The sequence below is a fragment of the Nelusetta ayraudi genome, unplaced genomic scaffold, assembly GCF_046127955.1.
Source record: "Nelusetta ayraudi isolate G7.1 ecotype Tasmania unplaced genomic scaffold, CSIRO-AGI_Nayr_v1 ptg000022l, whole genome shotgun sequence".
Taxonomy (NCBI): Eukaryota; Metazoa; Chordata; class Actinopteri; order Tetraodontiformes; family Monacanthidae; genus Nelusetta; species Nelusetta ayraudi.
Genome location: NW_027466072.1, coordinates 2662234 through 2682045, shown reverse-complemented (window position 1 = coordinate 2682045; position 19812 = coordinate 2662234). Strand labels below are relative to the sequence as shown.

Here is a 19812-nt window from a genome sequence, read left to right as displayed (position 1 = left end):
TGTTTCTATGCCGGATGTTTCTGAATGGAGCCGTGCACTCACTCTTTGACGGAGCACGGAAGTTGGAGGACGCCACTCTCATGGAATCAGCCTCCACCTTCAGGATGAAGCTGGAATTGGCCTCGTAATCCAGAGGTCTGGCCGTGGAAATCACACCCGTCGTCTCGTTTAATGCAAACACGCCTGGGAGCAGAGGAGGGGAGGGGGGGGGGGCGTCGAAGACAGAGAGATCGAAAAACAGGTGAAGGAGGGATGCAAGTTGGAAAGCAGCAACAAATACATGTTGGAAAACACACCTTGGATGAAAATGAAAGTGATTTAAAAAATGAAAAAAATACATAAAAAACTTTTTAAAATTTAATTCATTAAAAAAATAAATAATAATAAATTCTAAAGTAATGAGCATCTAACCTAAATTGTCAAAAATAGGAATACAGTGTCAAAGTGACTAGTTCCTGGTGTGTGTGTGGTGTGTGTGTGTGTCTGTGTGTGTGTGTGTGTATATATATATATGTTCAGGCAATTTTTGAAAAAAATAGATAAAAAACTGTTTCCAGGGAGAAATTTGCAAGAACTGAAAAACCAAAATAAGTTTTATGCACCAAAATGTATTAATTGTATTAAATACTGACAATACTTGATCTGTGTGACAACCGCAGGTGGTTGTTTTAAATGTGAATTGCTTATATTCACTTATTACATGTAGATTTCATTGCGGAAATGTTCTTTTTTTTAATTTAGTTTTATTGTCTTTGGTCCCTTAAGGGCTACACTTTCAATTCTGCTGCGCAATGTGAAGAAAGACCTTCAGTTCTATTCTGCTCTAGTTTGGTGAGAGAGAGAAATTTGAACGTTGAAAAACAGGGAAATCGTACATTTTAAGGTCATAAATCATGAGTTGGCGGTTGTGAGGTCCAAGCAGCTGTGCGTGGAGGAACTTTACCCGGTAACAGGCTCCACTCTGGGAGCAGGACGGACGAGCCCAGGGAAGAACTAACTCACCTCCCTCGTTGCCTTCTATGATGGAGTAGATGATGGTCTGATTGACAGCTGCTGCCATGATGACTCCCACTGCGGTTCCGACAGCAGCCCCCTCGCTCACCGGTGGAAACCTGCGAGCGAATCAGTCAATCACTATCAACCGTTGAGGGAAAAACAGTATTTATATAGAAAAACATTGGTGTGGCACTCCAAGAGTGTCGACAGCGGTTCAGGAAGTTGGATTGAAGTGGTGAGTCCAATCTGCCACAAGTTTATAACATTTTTCCACTCCTTCAAGTAGACCAGGATCCTTAAATACTTTACATTATGATGATGCAGAAATCATGCAGAACCGGTTCTTGCAATTTGTGCCACCAGAGGGGTTGAGCTTTTTCAGTCAGTTTTGCAGTTGTTTGGAATCAGGAAAAAAACAGAAAATTTCTGTAAACAGACAATAGATGTGTTTCGAATCATATAGATACAGATAGATATCTTTATAACATTTACCAGCCATTACCCAACAAAAACAAGAAGTAGAAGAAGGAAAAGAAGCAGTAGTTAAAACTGAAGCCACTTGCAATTTGGGACACTGATTATTGTTGATTCGAGGGACTTTTTAGAACCATATGTTGAAGAACACTTTTGAAAGTGCTTATAAACTTTAAGATTCATGCTGGGAAAAAAAAAAAAAATCTAATCAAACTTAATCCCTCAAGAGCCTGCAGAGAGGAAACAGCGACCACTCGAGCACCTGAGCCACAGCCGGTCCCCGACTCTTCTGTCTCAGTTTCTCTCAGTTTGAAGATGCGCGTCTGTCTTATTAACAACCACACAGCAAGATGAAAACACATGAGAAGATTGTGTGTGTGAGTGTGAGTGTGTGAGTGTGTGTGTGTGTGTGTGCGTGGAGAGCCGTGCCAAGTGGGATTATAGAGGGAAAGAGCAAAGCAAGTAAACATGCACACAAACAACGCTGTGTGGAAAAAGAAAAAAAACAACGTTACAAAGCATGTTAGAAGGTTTAAAGATGCTGCAGTATTTCTTCAAAGTTTTGCCGGCGTCCCGCCACAAAGAGGACGAAGTGCCGGGGGTGAGCTGAGGACCGGCCGCCGCTTGATCTCCTTTCATGGCGATTCTTGAAATAAACATCCTCGGGGAGCTGATTTTCTTCGAGACAAGCGGCCCTCCTAAGGAATAACGATTTTATCTAAACACTTGCCAGACCTTGAGTCATCGCCGCGGTTACACAAACAAAGAATTAACGCGACGAAAAGGCCAAGAAGGAGATAAAGACATTTTCATCGGCCCAGTTCAGAGATCGTCGCCATCGGGGACTCGCGCGTTCTTCGCTTGTAGCCTTAATTGAGTCTCGACCTCGTGAAAGGAAATGCTGGAGTTGGTCGACTTGGCTTAGACTTGTGTGAACTCTCTGCGGGACTCTGTAATCCTTCAAGTTTGGTCCTGCCATTCTACTAAGAGAGCAAATGAGGTGAAAACCTTGAAGTCTCAGGGTTTTGTGGGTTATTAACCGTGACCACGGGCGCTTAGAGTCTCAGTGCAGAAGATTTAGCAACAGCAAATGGTACCAACGCTCAGTGCAATCACTTATCAGTCATGATATTATCATATGGCATGATTCTGTGTCTGATGCAAGTCCTTCACTGATAGTGATCCCCTTTGAAACACGTCAATGGAACCTTTTCTCTTACACTCTGTCTGTTTAGGGTGTTGTCCAGCATGGTTTCAGCGAACGCTATCGTTCATTTGGAGCGTGTTTGATGCTTTTTGCCTTTGTTTTCCGAAGCTGCAGCCCGTTTGCCAGCTGTACGGGCGGTTGCCTCTCGCTATTTATAATAAGTGCTGTGGCAACTATTCAGATGGGTGGGGAGGATGTGGAAATGCACACTTGCACACTTGCTCACATGCGTGCAGCCAGAAAACAGACTAATTCTATTTTTTTTTTTTTTTTAGAAGTATCGCTTTTATTTTGGGGAAAAACTGTCATGGAAACGCAGTGAGTGATAAAAACTTCTAATTGAACCTTTAACTACAGGCTTGCTTGCTTGCTACAGGCGCATTTTCTTTACACACCACATCATTTTCACACCCTCACCTCCTCTCAGCTTTAGAAATATCAAATCAGACACGCCCTGCTTTTTCAAGCCCTTCCCATTAGTCACATTCTGGCTCCGCCCCTTCCCATACGGACACTCGTGGAGGAATAAAGACGGAGGGCTTGTGTGTACTCGTGCGCGGCACCGTCACGCTGGTGCACAGGTACCATAAACCTGAGACCAGCTATCTGGCAGGAAGCATTAAAAACTGGAGCCAAGAGGTGAAATTAAACCATCGACAGCTTGAAATACAACATGGGACACTTTTTTTTTTTTTTTTTGCGTGTGTGTGTGTGTATCTGTCCACCTGCCGGCTTATTACATGTTTGGAAACGGGAGCTGGAAGATTTCTCTGAGATTTTTTTTCTCAACAACTCCCAGCACATTTCGCACCATTAAATAAAGCCGGTGCAGTCATTAGGCCAAGCGTCACAGCTGGCTAAACATTAGTACATGAGCTACCAACTGGCTGAGCGTTCAAGTAATCACAACATGATGAATGGGAGTGCAGTGTGCACTGTGTGTGTGTGTGTGGAGGGGGTGCGGTTGGACCCAGCGGGAAGCCGCTCCCACCACCTGCTCTGCCGAAGCCGACGCTGCTACAAGTGAGGCTGCAGTTCATCGGAGGAGTGCGGGTTTTCCAGCGAGGCGGCGCTACGTTGTGCGTTCTGTTTCACGCGACTCGGCGACTCGAACTAGGAAACAGCTGCTGGAGAAGCGGACGCGCTGTTTGCTGCAGGGCTCCGCCCTGACGTCATTAATCAGCCCGATCCCGCCCACACTTTAACCACGCTGGTAATTCAGCCACCCTCCTGTCGAAGGTGCTTTCTGTCTTTTCTTTGTATTTCTTTGGGCCCCAACCAGTCAAGGCAGATGATGAGCGCCCCCTGGAGTCCGGATCTGTTCTAGATGTCTTCCTACGTGGGGAGTTTTTCCTGGCCTTGCTTGTTGTGGACGCCTCAGTTGGTTTTCTGATCATTGCACAAAGTGCTTTGAGGCGCCTTTGGTTGTTTTTAGCTCTGTACAAATAAAGGTTGATTGACTGACTGACAGATGAAACAGCGGCATTCAGCACCGCGGCAACGGTGAAACCATGCTGCGTTTCCAACTAGTTAAAGTTAACCACGACAAAGCAAATTCACATTAGATGAGTCACCTCCATAAAGCGGAGGTTCACACATTTGCGAAAACCAAGTGGGGAGCGAAAGCAGAAGCTCATTTTCCGCTTCCCCTTTTGATGCGAGAATTCCTTCCAGCTCTAATGAATCTGCTGCCAGCCCAGCTGCTTCCTGGTCGCGTACCGACCCAAAAGGAAGCCGAGCGGATTGTGGAATGTGAGCGGGGCTGAATGGAAATTCATATCACCGTCGCTCGGCAAGATGGATGTGCACGATTTCGTCCCTGAAATCTCAGCGATCCAGCTGCCTCGCAAGATTAGTTTGCTGCCCTTCCGATCTCTCCCCCTCTGTGCGTCTTTGTCCCCCCCCCATCCCACCAGCTTGCCATCCCTCTGGCTGGCCCACCGCATGTTGAATTCCCATGCACGACCGCCTCCGTTCACATCACACAACATTTCTGCGACAGCGTCCGTATCTCCCCCTCATCCTTCGTCCCTCTTCGCCCTCGGCTGCCTCGGGCTTCTCTTCCTCCTCAATCCAGCCAATCCAGCCGCAGACCTCTGCTGCAATCATCGTCCAGTGTCAGAGCACCCGTGCACGAGCACCCACACAGGTGCAAACACACAAAGGCGACTATGTGCAACTGTACAATGTTTTATTTTTATTTTTATTCCTTTCTAATGGACCAGACTGTGCAGACTCTGACTCACACACACACACACACATGTGCGCTTGTCTATATATCTTCACTATATCTTTACAGGAGTGTAATTATAAACCAGGCTGTTCAGACACACACATGCACGCAGGCAGGCATGCACACACATACATATGTGCACGACACACAAGCATGCACACACGCACAATTTCCATTCTTTTGAAGAAGAAGAAAGAATATGAACCCAAACACTTGATGATGAAGTCTGGAGGAGCCAAATCACTCAAGCGGTTCAAAAGTTACCCTGGTCCCCCAGTGCCGTATTTACAAGACCACTCTCTCTCCGTCTCTCTCTCTCCCTCTCTCTCTCTCTCTCTCTCTCTCTCTCACACCCACCCACCCACCCACCCACACACAATCAATCTGTTATTCCCTGCAGCTTTGGCTCTAGTCACCGCAGTTTTTACTAGTGCAAGCTGGGCTGATACTGATAACAACACACACACACACACACACACACATGCACACACACACACGCACGCACACACACACACACACACACACACACACACACACACGTACACAGTATGAGATGGCTATAAGTATTCTGGTAATGGCTGTGCAATGACTTTCCCTTCTTCCCTGCAGGCTCCTGGTGCTGTCTGCTCCACATTATTTTAACATTAATTCCAAAAACCAAAGCTCAGCTCTTGAAATCGAACAACAAAACAAACAAAAACAACCTCACACACACACACACAAAAAACTCTGAACAGTTTACCTGCTGATGGTACAGTTTTCAGAATGGTTCAAAGTGAGTAAAACGCACACATTTGCAGACACACACACACACACACACACACACACACACACACACACACACACACACACACACACACACACACACACACATTCTCGACGTGGTGGTGTCAAAAAAAGAGTAAAAAACAGAGACATCCTGGTGAGTTTCACTGTCTCATGTGGATTTACAAAGAATTATGAGAGGAGTGGCAGACGCTGGCAGTCTGCTCTCTGCTGGTCTTTCCCTCACTGCCGTTCATCCGTCTCACTCATCATCAGGCTTTTCTACCGCGTTTAAATATTTATGTCGGATCTGTGTGTGATTCATCACGGCCCTCTCTCTTGTCTTTGCTTCCTTTGCGTTTTTCCTCTTCTGTCGACTACTGTCACTCGTTTCAAACTTCGAAAAAACAAAACAAAACAAAACATGTCTTTCTCTGGTTGCCTCTTCAGTTGCCAGATCTTTGATAGGCTGCAGCACACTGACAGTTCCACTCCAGCCGCTCCGGATGGTCGGGCCCAGGCCGCTGATATCTGCTGCCCTGCTGGTTGCTGCCATTCAAGGCGGGCTTGTAGTTCATCATCATCAGCGCATGAAAGTCCAGACTTAATGTCAGGACGGCCAACACGTCTCAGCAGCGAGGGTTACATTTTGTTTTGAAAAGCTTTTAAGTCTTGCATGGGAAGGACTTTCAACGAATTACATTGTCAATTTCAGTTCATTATGCATCCAGTGGAGGGCGATGCGGTGCATGGCACGACTGTTGGAGGCCACCGGGGCTGCAAAAGGTGCAGTGGAGGCTCAGCAATGCAACACCATAAGGAACGACGTCTTTCCTGAGAGTTCCTTCTGGATGACGAGACTGGCGTTGTAGTTGCTAAAACCTTTAGTCCTTGGGTGGATTATCAAATTAAAGCAACAGGAAATAATTTCACATGTGCATGCTTGCATGTGCATGCTTCCAGCGTGGAATGGATCCTCGTTCATTTCAATGGAGTCGCTCAGTTAGTGTATACGCTGAAAAAGACCATCATTTTGAAAGAGCTTCCGCGTTACTTCCGCGTCCTGTCAGCCATTTTTTGTATCGTTGTCTATGGTGAAAAATGCTTTTTGCGCCGCATGGCATTTTGTAGGCTGCAGTACCTCAAGTGACCACTGAAGAAAACAAAATCACTGTAAAAATCGCCGCCATATTGGCAGTCCGGTATCTAGTTCTTATACATCCATGGTGAAAGTGCGTGTTGTAATATCACCAAAATTTTATTTTTGCGGAATTCCATATTGCTGCGCCACTGCAGTGAAGTACCGCCGTCCCTGCCATGGTGTTATTTTTGCAACAAGTTCCTCTCATCATGTGGCAGCGAGAGGGAAACTTCAAGCTTCAAACCCGCAGCAACAAAACTGATTGGCCTACTTGAACATGACTGACTGACTAAGTGGTTTTTCCACTCATGTTCCAAGTGTTGCCACTTCCTGTGGGCTTTTCCCCGAACAGATGGAGACTTGCAGTAAATCCAGAGGGTTTTAGGAACGATTCCACCTGCTGAGCCAAAAGCACAGGGACATATTTCTCTCGCACACTTGCCCGTCAGCAGTCACAGGCAGCAGTGACCGCCGTCTGCAAAGGCCGTCGTCCAAATGTCAATGCAGACTGCTTTCTCTCCGGGCTTCCGACAACCTTAAAGGTATCGTCTGCCTTGCTGAAAGGTCGCTAATTGTCAGAGGGGTGTTTCTCAAGGATGCTGACCGGTGGGGGATCGACCGGGACAATCGAAGCGTTCCACCCCACACGTTAGACTTTCTGAAACAATGAGGGAAAAGCGCCGGAGCGGATTTGTGAAGAACAGTATGGAGAGTCAAGTCATATAAGAGCTGTTTTCTTTTTCCGACCTGCTCCGTCCATGCCTAGGTACAACCCACTCCCTTATGACTGGCTGCTGGTCTTTCACTGCTAGCACTAGTTAGCAGAGCAGATGGTTACTAGCTCTCATGCAGTGAGACCTCAACAGCGTTAAAGAAAAAGTCTGTGGAGGCGTTATTGTGATAATCAGCTCAGCTTGTAATGCAGGAAGTCGAGTAAAATCCGAATGGCATGGACATGGACAAAGTCAGATGTCATTTTTTGCGCTTTGTTTGTTAGTTGACATACCAGTAATGCAAAAAGACATGTTGAATGCAGAAAATGTCAGTTTTGTTAATAATAGGACCCCTTTAACATTAAAGAAGTGTACAAATGATCCAGTCTTTTGAAAGGCTCTGTGAAAGGAATGGCTCAATTCAAAGAGCCACAAACCCCATCTCTATTTCCATTTTCCTCTTCACGGTCACGTTGTAGCTATTAAATGACCGCGATGAACATTGTCAAAGTGCTGATTCATAAAACATATGCAAGAGCGGTGAGAAAAGAGAAAGACTGTCAGTGGGCACACCGGGGCAGTTAGCGCAGGGAGAGGATCTGAGCCGAGGTGATACAGGAGGGGAAAAAGACGGTAAAGGAGGAGGGATAATTGCAGGAAAATGTGTTTTTGCAAGTCTCTTTGTTAGAATAAAGGTGACGAACAGGAAGCGAACAGACGAGCACACTATGTGCAAATCTGCTTGAACCAAAAGAAAAATTAATCGGATGGTACGACTGCATAGGGAGAAAAGAGTTCAGTGGATCCATCTGCGGCTGTGTCAGCTGACTGATGTGGCTTCTAAATTGGCCAGGGCCGATGGCAAACAATCACTGTCAAACTGCAGGGAACATTGTAATGGAAAGTGAGGACAGTTGACCTCCGGCAACTGGGATAGAGAAGTAAAGTGCATCAGCAATCAGAAAATATAGGGTAGTAGGACTCCCAGCACATGTAACATATAGATTTTCTTTCTCTTAATATTCTCTTTAACTTCAAGGCCAAGTGCTGCAGTTGCATCAACTCTCAACAACAACAACAACAAGCTTTCAAGGCACAGTGTGAAAAATTCTACAACCTAGTGGTCAGGCTTTAATTGCAGTGCTCATTCACTCGCCCTCCCGATCCCGAGCTTGCCAGTGAGCTGAGGTGGCCTGTGTAAACAAACCTGGATACCTCGTCGACTCTCTTATGTATTGGTCTATTGAGGACGCAAGCAATCATCCGAAATACAAAACGTGCTTGTTTGTCGACACCCGCCGGCTTCCTTAAAGAAATATGGCAGCGCTAGATGGCAACTAACTGGGAGCAGGACCCTTGCTCTATGTATATTCTTATAGACGTATGAGAAGTGTTCTGTTTATTCATATATTTACTGGCAATACATTAAGCTTTTACCAATATAAAATCATCTTTCCAAATTTTATACACTGGAGCTTTAAAAACGAAATACAGGCAACATTTATAACAATTTACAGGCTGAGCAACAGTGGGCAAATTAAATCACATCATCGGTGATTAAAATGCCACCTTTCATCCTCCAGGTTAGTTCTCTCCCGCAGTTCTGTCGGTTACATGAGTTATTTTAAAACTATTCTTATAGTAGTTGCAGCATAGGTAGCATTTAAATTGTGCAATTTAAAAAAAAACCTGCACACAAGGGTGAGTTGGAAATTATGAGCTTTCAAACAATGGCTGTTCTGTTCATTTACATATATTTAAAATTGACATATAAATAGGTGTGCATGTAAGTGTGAATGGTTGTCTGTTTCTATGTGGCCCTGCGATGAACTGGCGACTTGTCCAGGGTGTCACCCTGCCTTCACCCTAAGACAGCTGGGAGAGGCTCCAGCAGACCCCCGTGACCCTGAATAGGAATAAGCGGGTATAGAAGATGAATGAAAGGATGAATGCATGACATATGAATAGACCCGAGTTCCCAGGAGTGCACCACAGTCACCATTAGCAGGCAGGAGCACAATACTGCTATTAATAATAATGACTCTAAATGCACCACTTCCTCTCCAAGTGAATCAAGAAGTGAAAAGGTGCTGGAGGAGGCCGACTGTTGAGGACGAGCTGTGCATTTACTGGGCTTCTTATAGCACAGCGGTTCAATTTTAATCTGAAAGTGGTAACAGCGTGTTGCTAATTTAAATGATAAGCCGAGGTTCTTGAGCAACATGAGCTTCTGACCACCCGACTGTCAGCCGACTGCCTTGAGCTGGTGACGGTCACGCCTGGAGGGGAAATGTTTCAGGGTCACGACCCCGTTCATCGATAAGCTGCACGCAATGACTTACGTAAACATCCGCTGCTCCACTTTTTTAATTCCAAATTTTTTTCGGCACTTTTGCAATCAATGATGTACTCGCTAGAATTTGGGAGTCAATGTTTAAAGTCACTCAGGGCGGAATAATGTTTTGCAAATGTTTCCTCACGGTTATTTCACGTTGCAGCTGCAGAATACACAATTGATTTCTGTGGTTGGCAGTCACCATTAAAAAAAATGTGATGATTGTTTGGGCAGTTGTCCAGCCTCAGGAAGTACATTTCTTTGTTTATTATTTTCAGAAACATCCATATTTCAACCTTTTATGGAAAATTAACTTTTCAGTTTTCAGACAAGAATTTGTGTCCCCTTTTTCTTCCTTTTGCCTGCTTCATATCCAAAATCAGCCCTTTGCGATGTCACAAAGTAGACTGATACCTCTATTAGGATAGTGACAACCCTCCCAGCCAGCTGTTGTGCTACAAACACAAGGAAGCTTCAGCATTAATCAAAGCCATTGTTTTCACTGGAGGCTGTAAACAAAAAGCTAAATATGCAATTTTCCAGAGGCCGAAAGATTTTTTTGTTATTCTTTTTGACCAAGCCAAAGCTGCTCCACTGCAGGATAAAAAATGTGCACGACCTCAGAGGCGAGAGTTCTGGTGATGTTTTGAAGCTTTTGCTTTTCTCCGTTTAGTCGAGTGGCCAAAAGCGGCGCTGAAAACAAACAAGCAGGCGCCTGTTTATCGGACCGAGCGCTGAGCAACAAACTTGTTTATCGCCTCGCGCCGCTTCTGTTCACCTCTTCACCCGCTCGTCTGCTTCTATTTGCGTCCGTCCGCTCGCCAGCCGGTCAGCTCCACCGACACCTCAAACTCTTTCCCGCCTGCGTCTCGATCCGTCGTCCGCTATCAAAGTTTGCAGATGTTTCCACCGTGTAACTTCCTCTGCAGATTGCCTCGCTTCTTCCTCTTCTGATGGACACAAACACGCTCCAACACCTCTCTGCCGGACCCTCCTCCTCCTCCTCCTCCTCCCCCTCCTCCACCTCCCCCAACCCCTCCAAGTTCATCGGCTCTCTTGCCGGTGAGCGCTCTCCATAAACAACATCGGCACCGCAGTTGTTTGCCTTTCTCAATGTTTTGGTGTCACAGCCCCAACATTGCCCGGAGCGCTCGGCCTGTTTGGACCGCGTCTGCAAAACAAGGTGACCTACAATTCAGCCGGGAAGGCGAGTCAGGAGGGAGGACAGGAGGCCTTCGACTTGGGACAGGAGGGGAGCTTAATTATGACTGATGGTTGGTTTAAGGCACTGACTGTCCTTAAAAAGGTGGGTGGGACTCATGACTCCAAACAGGGGGCTGAGGCAGAAACCTGCGTTCTCACGTTTGGCCAGCAGGGAGCGCCATAATTTCGACTTGTCTGATTTAGTCTGATTTGAAATAAAAATGGCCATAAAATTGTGGTTGTGGCTACAGACCAAGACAGACCTACACAACCAAGAGCCAGACGCACAAAGCGATTGCCAGAAAACCAGCGCAAATAGGGACAAAAAAAGTCCGTCCTATCCACAGACTGCATGTCAAGTTAAGAGGTGCAGGTAGAGGAAAAGTTGTGCCAGACTCGTTTGACTACATCTTAATTGGTTAATTTGCAGAAAATGACAGCCTCTTTGATGAAAATATCACGAATTCGAAACAGCACCTTATCCGCAAAGACTTTGCGCTCATCTCCAGGTATTTGTGCACAGGGCTGGGGGCATTTTTAGAGAGACACATGTTCAACTGTCTCTTTCTTGGTGTGAGTTTGGGGCGGAAAGCCAATGTGCATGTTATGTGAAGGCAACAAGCACTCCGTCGGAAATCAACGTCCGGTGATTGAGGTTTCAACGTTACAATACCGAACGAGCTTGGGTGCAAACTGCAGCCAGGTTACCAGAGCCCAGTTCTGGGTGCTTTTGCACCTTCATACCATCAGAGAAAAAATCTCTGTGCATACGACACAGAAGTGAGGGAGATTATAGTTGCAACGTCGCAGCAAAAAGCACCATCATTTACTGCTGCACTCCATTCGCCGTGGATCTGGCCCCAAGTGTAGTCGTTAAACCGGCGGGGGAGCAAACTTTTGAGCACACGCTGCACTCATGCTCCAATCATGGCCCACCCCCGGTACCACCCACACATCCAAATATGGAATCTCCCATTTTCAAAGTAGAAATGTCGCTGACTGAGGGACCAGGTTGAAGGCTTCAGAACGGGTACCAACCAACCAACCAACCAACCAACCAACCAACCGATGAGGTCATTATCACTCCCATCTTTAAGTCATGAGCTTTCAATACAGGGCGAAGGAAGGGCAGGCAACCGTGCTCTTCCATCAGAGTTGGACCAAATCTGAGTGTTTGACGACAGCAAACTCGATAAAAAATAAAGTGCGTCTGAGTGGATAAACATCTGGAAAAAAAAGAGAATTTTTTTGAAGGCTTAAAATCTTTAGAAGCAATCATAAAAATATTTTTTTAATAGCCACTTTTATGTTTTCTCCACTTGTCTGTTTAAAAATTGGATTGATTGGTTCAGGGGGGAAAAAAAAGGCCGACACGTCGCCAATGACTCTGCATTGGATCAATACGGCAGAAAAAAACACATTTGTTTATTCCAGTTGCTCATTTTATGAAAGAGTTCTGAACTCTTCCAACTTTTCTCGTTCTTCAGACGTTGTGGTCAAAAAGTAAAACCTGAACAGCGACAGTCAGACACACACCAGCCGATTCATCGGCGTCTCTCGCCGAGTTGTTGGCCTCAATCGGCGCCTTCGTCATGATGCAAGACAAAGCAACGTGTTTCTGTGTCTGATCAGACCAGTTCTTGATTAATAAGAGAGCTTTGATATTCAGGAGTAGTTGGAGCTTCACTGGCATCACTTTCTAATTAGATTTTTTTCTAGAAGTTTTTTTTGTTGTTTAAAAAAAAGGGGTGTGTGTGTGTGCGCACACGTACACACACACACACACACACCAGCTTTTCCACACATATAGACGCGCAGGTTGTGTTGGGAGCCGCTTGTTTAAATAATCTCTAAAAAATGCACCGTTTCCCCTATGCTCACTTCACATGACGCTGAGAGCTGATAATTATTTGTGAGCGGGATGTCGACCACATGCAAATTGTGTAGCCGCATTAAGCACCCCATCACCCTCCGCTGCCAAGGGACTCTAAAACACTAATAAACGCCTCTCCGGCAGCGTAATCATGGTTGCTTTTGTGCGCGGCGTCAGCCTCATGCTGCTGAGGAAAAAAATGTGTTCTAGAATGATTACAATGATAATTAGAAAAAAAAAACAAAATCAGTGCTGCTTGGCAACGTTATCGGCCCGAAACGCTGACAAGGCAAACGGATGGTTGAGTCACTGCGATGAGACGACGACGACGACTCGGCAGGATTCTCACAGCGAGCCGAGAATCAATGGCAGCACAGTCCGAACCACAGCCAAAGCTGTAAGCCGGTAGAGTGGAAATGTCTCCCCCGCTGGCAGCTGGAAGAATTGCACAAAACGCCCATTAACAGTCCCGCATGAAGCAAAAGTCACTTGGCTAGCGTTTGCAACCTGCAGCCTGAAGGAAGAGAAGGAGAGAAGTCTGCTGCTACTTCCTGTCCTCGCTCTGCTTTTTACAGGAGTGAGCGTGAAAAGTCTCATTTCTGGAAATCAGCCCTTTGTGACGTCACAAACGGCGGCGATACCTCTCTGAGGTTAGAGGCAACACCTCCAGCCAGGTGTTGGCTCCACTCCTTGTTTCTGTCCCCTTCTGAACATGTGGAGGTCAAACCAGACGGCGCTGGAGGCTGTAAACAGAATGAATTCTGCTTTTTTTTTTCTCTATTCCTGCCGATCTACAAAGTTTTCGGATGATTCATTGAGCCAGGCTGCTCCACTGGAGTCCCGCTTGAAAAGCAAAGACCTGAAAAAGGCTGTGAAATGCCCCGTTTAAGCGCCGACATAATATTTGCCTCAAGTGGCTCTCTGAGAATTCAACTCTTTTATTACTCGTCAATCTGCTATGGGTGGCCTCATTCATCACACTGTGACCTTTTTTGGTGCTATAAAGGAGGGTTGAAGTGGCAGGTGGTATAAAAAAAGTTGCGTCCTGAGTTCAAGGGCTATTTTAAAATTGCTGGTCTTTTCACTCCACAGCCTCACTGTGACGCTGTCGTCCTGGATTCTGTGATGTGTTGGAATGGACACTGTCCTTCCACGCGTTTCTTCCACTGCTCTGTCGTCTCTCACAGGACGTGAGGCCGTTCCAGCCATCATCGACCAAACCTCGACTGTGTACCTGTTTGTTGCAGCAGAGGAGTCAGTTCACCTGCAGTTCTTCACAGTGGCCACAGTGAAAACACTTTGAAAGGTGCCATGTTACTGTAGTGTCTGAAGCTTTGGCCCTACTCCTGCAGGCCTCTTGCCTGATAAGACGAACAAGCCCCTCGTTAGCGCAGCTCCTGTATTAGGCAACCTGTCCTTGGAAGGTTGCATCTCTACTCCCTAGGAGGACTGCTTAGATAACACACATTCCAACTCTGGCCAGTAACTTTCCTATCCTTTCACCATATGGAATGTGCGTGATGACGAAACCTGTGGGTATAAGGAGGTGACGTTCTAACTATTCTCTGGACACACAACCTCCTCAGGCGGACCGGTCACCTGATTGATACCTGACTTCTTTGTAATAAACCTGTTTTTATACAACCAAGTCGGTGTCCACAAGGATTCCTTCAACATCCACACTTCACTGCTGCAACTTGAAGAATTCACCATATTACACTTTACTGGAATCAGATTTCTAACTTTTGCCCAACGCAGCACAACGCGAGTCATTGGCTGACTTGGAAAAAGTGTCATCACAAAGGGCAAACCTTGTCACTGTCGGGAAGGTAAAATGAGGAGATGATGGACTTTCCCTCATCTGTCAGACTTGGTTTCTTGTTAGAAAACAGCGACGAGCCCCCCCCCGAACATTCTCCAGCCAGTTAACAAGTTGTGTTTAATTATTAAATGGGAGAGTTCGCTGAGCACGGCCTCTGCTGCAGGGCGGCCTCTGCTGCATGCTCTGTGTCGTTTTAAAGACGTGAAATAACTTTGATTAACCTTCCCTGGCAGTGTTGAGAGATCAGAGAGATAATGATCATTAAAATCGTCGGGCGAAGCTTCAAAAAAAAAAAAAAAAAAAAAGACACGTCACCGGCTTATTATCCCTCCGGCGGCCCTGCTAATGGAGATGTGTGGAGCCGCCGCTCCTATGAGCAGCACGGGTCAAACCAGACCAAATTTCTCATTGTGGATGAATACTCTTCTATTTGTAATAAGTTCTCCATAACAACTCTGAGCTTCCATTGCAGTGAGAACTAGGATCAGGATAAAAAAATGACAAACTTTCTTGCAAAATCTTAATGAACATGAGGAGTTTTTGTTGCTTGCCGTTTGTACGGTCTCCAGTTAGCATTGTCACGTTTGTCATTTCACTGCACACTCAGCATGAGCATCATGTGACGTCTAACGTTCTTGAATGTGGAAACAAGACACGAGAGGCAACATGCAAACGCACACAGAAACATATTGAAACTGGGCTACTAGAGATCGTGAACGGAGCTCAATGCTGACACGCAATTATACAGTATGCACGCCAATGCACACACCCACCCACGCACACACATTACAAACCAAAAACACACCGCCGCCAGCGATGTTACATATTCATAAATGCGGTATCACACGGCCGGCTGATATCGCTCTTTCTCTCCATCTCGCCTCGAACCCTATTCCCTAAATTTGGAGAGGAGCTTTATCGTGACATACAAAAGCCTGAAATATTGCCTGTAATAGAAAGAAAAGGGAAATGTGTGCTTGGGAGTTGAGGAGTTTTCAGACAAGACGCGCTTTAGCGTCAAAGGACGAGTTGTTTTCCCGGTCATCCGTCATCGCTGTGACTGAGGCGGACAGCGGAGTGATGCTAGACGCCCAAATTATTTTGGACACGTAGAGAGAAATAATGAAGGTGGCAATTAGGAAATAATAAATGTTGATTGTTAGAAGAAATTCAGTAATTCAATAAAAAGTGCTATGCCCACCCCCAATAACAAATTAAAAATCCCAACTTTCACAACTTTTGACAAACACTAATCTTGATTAGCCCTTGATTTGGGAACAGTTTTGTTAAAAACAAAATGCCTGAAAGACATTTTTAAATTTTGAAAAGAGTAAAAAAACAACAACAAGATAACAAGCTGGCAAATAAAAGAAGAGCGGTGGATTCTGTTAGACGCCAAAGATGCCGCTTGCATAAGAAGGGTCAAAAAGAAAAGAGGAAAAATTAAAGTGTGAAGAGGAAAAAGGGGAAAATGTTAAGTGTGTTTTGGCAGAAGCCGAAATGACGGTTCTGGCACAAACACATCACACAACACGTATCTGGCCTGGTTTCCACCAGCAGTCAATCAGCCAATCCCAGAGGAGGAAACCTCACATGACCTGATCACTTCAAAAAACAAATTGCATTGGAAAAATTCACGACAGCGTCTTGAGAGTGGGAGTGTGTGAGAGTGCATGCGTGAATTATTTATTAGCGTCGGTTGTGTTTGCTTCAGTCGAGAACACAGAGAGGAGAAAAACAGACGTAATCGTCACGTTTAACTGCTGATCCAAGACTTTCCACCATGTTACGACTGAAATAGAGAGACGTCTCAAAGTTACAGTCACTCATTTTTGTATGACAATAAACAAATGTTGAGAATGAACTCTGTATTTTCTGTGTCAGTGTTTGGTTAAAGACTCGCTGCCTCCTGTTGCCACAAATTGAGGACAGAATCTATTGATCCAAATAGAATATTGTGGTATTGTGGAAGCCGTCATTTTCTTGAAAGTGTGTTTTCAGGAGGAATTTCCAGAGGGGGAGGAGTCTCTAACGTTTGGGGCCACGTTCTTGTTCTCAAACCTTTTAAAACAACCATACATAAAGCTTCCAACAGAAAAAAAAACAAACTTAAACAAGCAAACAAAAAAAACACATAGCCGCCACTCATGCCAAACTACAGAGATAATTATGTTCCAAACAACCTCTTTGCTTTGAGTGACCTCTCACTCTGTTCTGTCAACCAAGTGTTAAGTGGAAATGTGCGGCTGTGTGCAGAGACCAATCACGGCTCTGCAAAGTACAATGATGGAATAGCAGCAAGAACACGTGCTGCACACAACTGTGCTGAGAAGGCAGACGCCTCCTTTTATTGGCTTGACACCGGTGTGTGTGTGTGTGTGTGTGTGTGTGTGTGTGTGTGTGTGTGTGTGTACCTGTACTCTTCCTGGGTGAAGACCGGTATGACTGAGGGCTGCAGGACGGTGATCTCCACCAGCGAGCTGTTCTCCTTGGGAGGCTCGCCGTCATCGTAGGCCACCACCACCAGCTGTCAGCCACACACACACACACACACACACACACACACACACACACACACACACACACAAACATATAAGTCAACACACAGGTCAGGACACCGACAGGTGGCCTGAAAGCACTGATCTTGGCTGCGCAGTGAGGAGGAACCTCCATAAAAAAAAAAATGTTGCAGCGCGCCGACAACATGGCTGATTATCAGCCAGAGTAAACATCTACATCTTAATTTCCTGCCTTTTTTACCGTCGTCGGGGGGGATAGGAGAACAGGATGAGTGCCGATCCCAGCGGCGTGCTTGCTGTGTCCTGTTCAGCCTCCCGTCTTGGCTTAATTGGGAGGTAACTGTTGTTAACTGGGCCCAAAGGATTCTTAATGAGTGGTGAACTTGGACTCCAGGTCGTTAAAATAATGCATTTCCTCTCATGTTTTATCCAGGAGATTGCTGTTATTTCGCTTTTTTTTAATTTGTTGTTCTTTTTTTTTTCTCGCTGCATTGCACCTTTATTTGGAGTCCATCTAACATTCTTTTAATCAGATCCCACTGGATCCCTCCAGACCAGAGTCGTTTAAATTAGAGTTTAGATTATTTTCCAAACCTTGAATTCTCTGGATTCATCTAAAAACAAAATTGTGATTCGCATTTCTCCAAGGTGCCGCTGTCCTCCCAATCTGACGTGCAGAGCAGACATCAAACATCTGGAGGTGAGTCGGTCTTTTGGTTTGTCCATTAAAAATGACCCCTCGCATACGATTTACAGAAGTAACCACTCGGGGGAGGGGAAACTTGTAGAAACTTGGAGAAAAGTGAAACTTGTACCCAGTCCAGGACTTGTTAATTTTGTTCTGACTCACTGCTTGCAAATAAAGTCAAATTAGTCCCGTGAGTGACATCATCTGGGGACAGCGGATCCTTGCTGCCTTAATGAAAACCCAATGAGAAGACAGCGCTGGCATGGCTTCAGGGGATGAAAAAATATAAAAAATAAATAAATAAAATACAAACAGAAAGCAGCACACTTTTCCAGTGGGGGGGGGGGGGGGGGCTTTGGGAGAGGCACAAATACAAAGTTTCAGGCAGCGAGCAGGTACGATCAGAGAACAACGATTAAGTGAGCGAGTAAAAATAACAGCACACAGGCGAAGTGAGCTGCGGAGGAAGTGGAGCAAAACAACAACAACAACAATGAAACACACACAACACAATAATGACATCTCGGTGGAATCCAGTTGCAGCTTAAACCAAAATCAAACTGAAATTATTGAAAATTTCAACTGCGGTCCTTGCTGACTTGCCAAGGACCATTAACACCGGTGCAAAAGTTGTTGTTTTTCTTTTTTTTCTAATAAGTCCCCACGGAGAGAAGAAGAAAATCCTCACAACAGGGACCCAATTTCCCTCACAGAATCTAGCAGTGTGAACATTCCAATTCACCGACTGTCACCCACACACACACACACACTCACACACACACACACACACCCATGCGTGATCTACCTACGTGGAATTTGAGGTTGGGCTCCTCGTTGAGGTTGACGCGGGTCACGACTCGGCCCGTCCTCTCCTCCACTCCGAAGATGCTGGCAGAGTAGGGATGAGCCTCCTGGTCCACCTTGTAGCGCACCAGCCCTGCAGGAGTGCCCTGTGAAGAGGGACGGTCTCATTAGTGGGGAGTGAACCTGGTCGGACCCCATCACCACCACCTCCACCACCCCCTGAGGATGCCAGAAGAGGTTGTGTTCAAATATCTGCTGGAGCAGGATGAAAATGCATGGTGGGGGGGGGGGCACTGGGGATCCCAGAGCTGCCTGACTCAGCGACTCATGAAGTGAAAAGAGCAGCAGCGTGTCAGACTGATGAAGGTGTGAAGCCCAGTCGGGAGGTTCACAGGGTGTCGTTCTCTGTTGGAAATAAAAAAACCTCTCTGGCTGGAGGTCAAACTTCCTCTTCAAGCTTCTTCTTCTTTTCTGATGTCGAGTTACAGCGGTTCGTTTTTGTGATCGATGAATCATCCTGAGACTATAAAAAAATGGTATGAAAATGTGAAAAAGACACGTCTGGAAATGACAAACAGCTTGTTTATTCTTCTTCTCGTCGTCCATATTCCCGAACCGGCCGAAAAACAATGGCAAGCGTTAGAATTAAATAGTCACTAATCTGATGTTTATAGCCGTTTCCACGCTATAAACTGCAGCAGCTGTGAAACCAAAGTTCCATCAGATGTTTTCTTCTTTTTTGTGAGTTTTACTTTATTATTCAGGCACTTCAGTCGTTTGGTCGTTCCATCATAGTTCAGCCAAACTTTTAACGAGAAGTTTGAGAGTGAGAGAAAACGATAATCATCTCATTGGTGTTAGCTTTTCACCTGACACACACACACACACACACACACACACACACACACACACACGATGACGACCCAAAAAAACAAAAAAACAAAAAAACAAAAAAAACAAAAAAAAAGCCGAGTCGTCTCCCACTTTGGCCCTGAAACATTGATAATAATGGAGAAGAGGCTGAACACTTTATTAAAGG

The 19812-nt window shown here is 45.6% G+C and overlaps 1 protein-coding gene across 1 annotated transcript in view; it reads right to left on the bottom strand.

The window, feature by feature from the left end:
* LOC142889383 (protocadherin-15-like) overlaps positions 1-19812 on the bottom strand; it is a 144249-nt gene that overhangs the window by 19560 nt on the left and 104877 nt on the right. The window contains exons 25-28 of the mRNA XM_076028094.1: positions 18779-18919; positions 17177-17289; positions 1003-1112; positions 43-183 (exon numbers count right to left, since the gene is read on the bottom strand). Of these exons, the coding sequence (XP_075884209.1) occupies positions 43-183; positions 1003-1112; positions 17177-17289; positions 18779-18919 (505 nt within the window). The remainder of the gene's footprint in view (positions 1-42; positions 184-1002; positions 1113-17176; positions 17290-18778; positions 18920-19812) is intronic.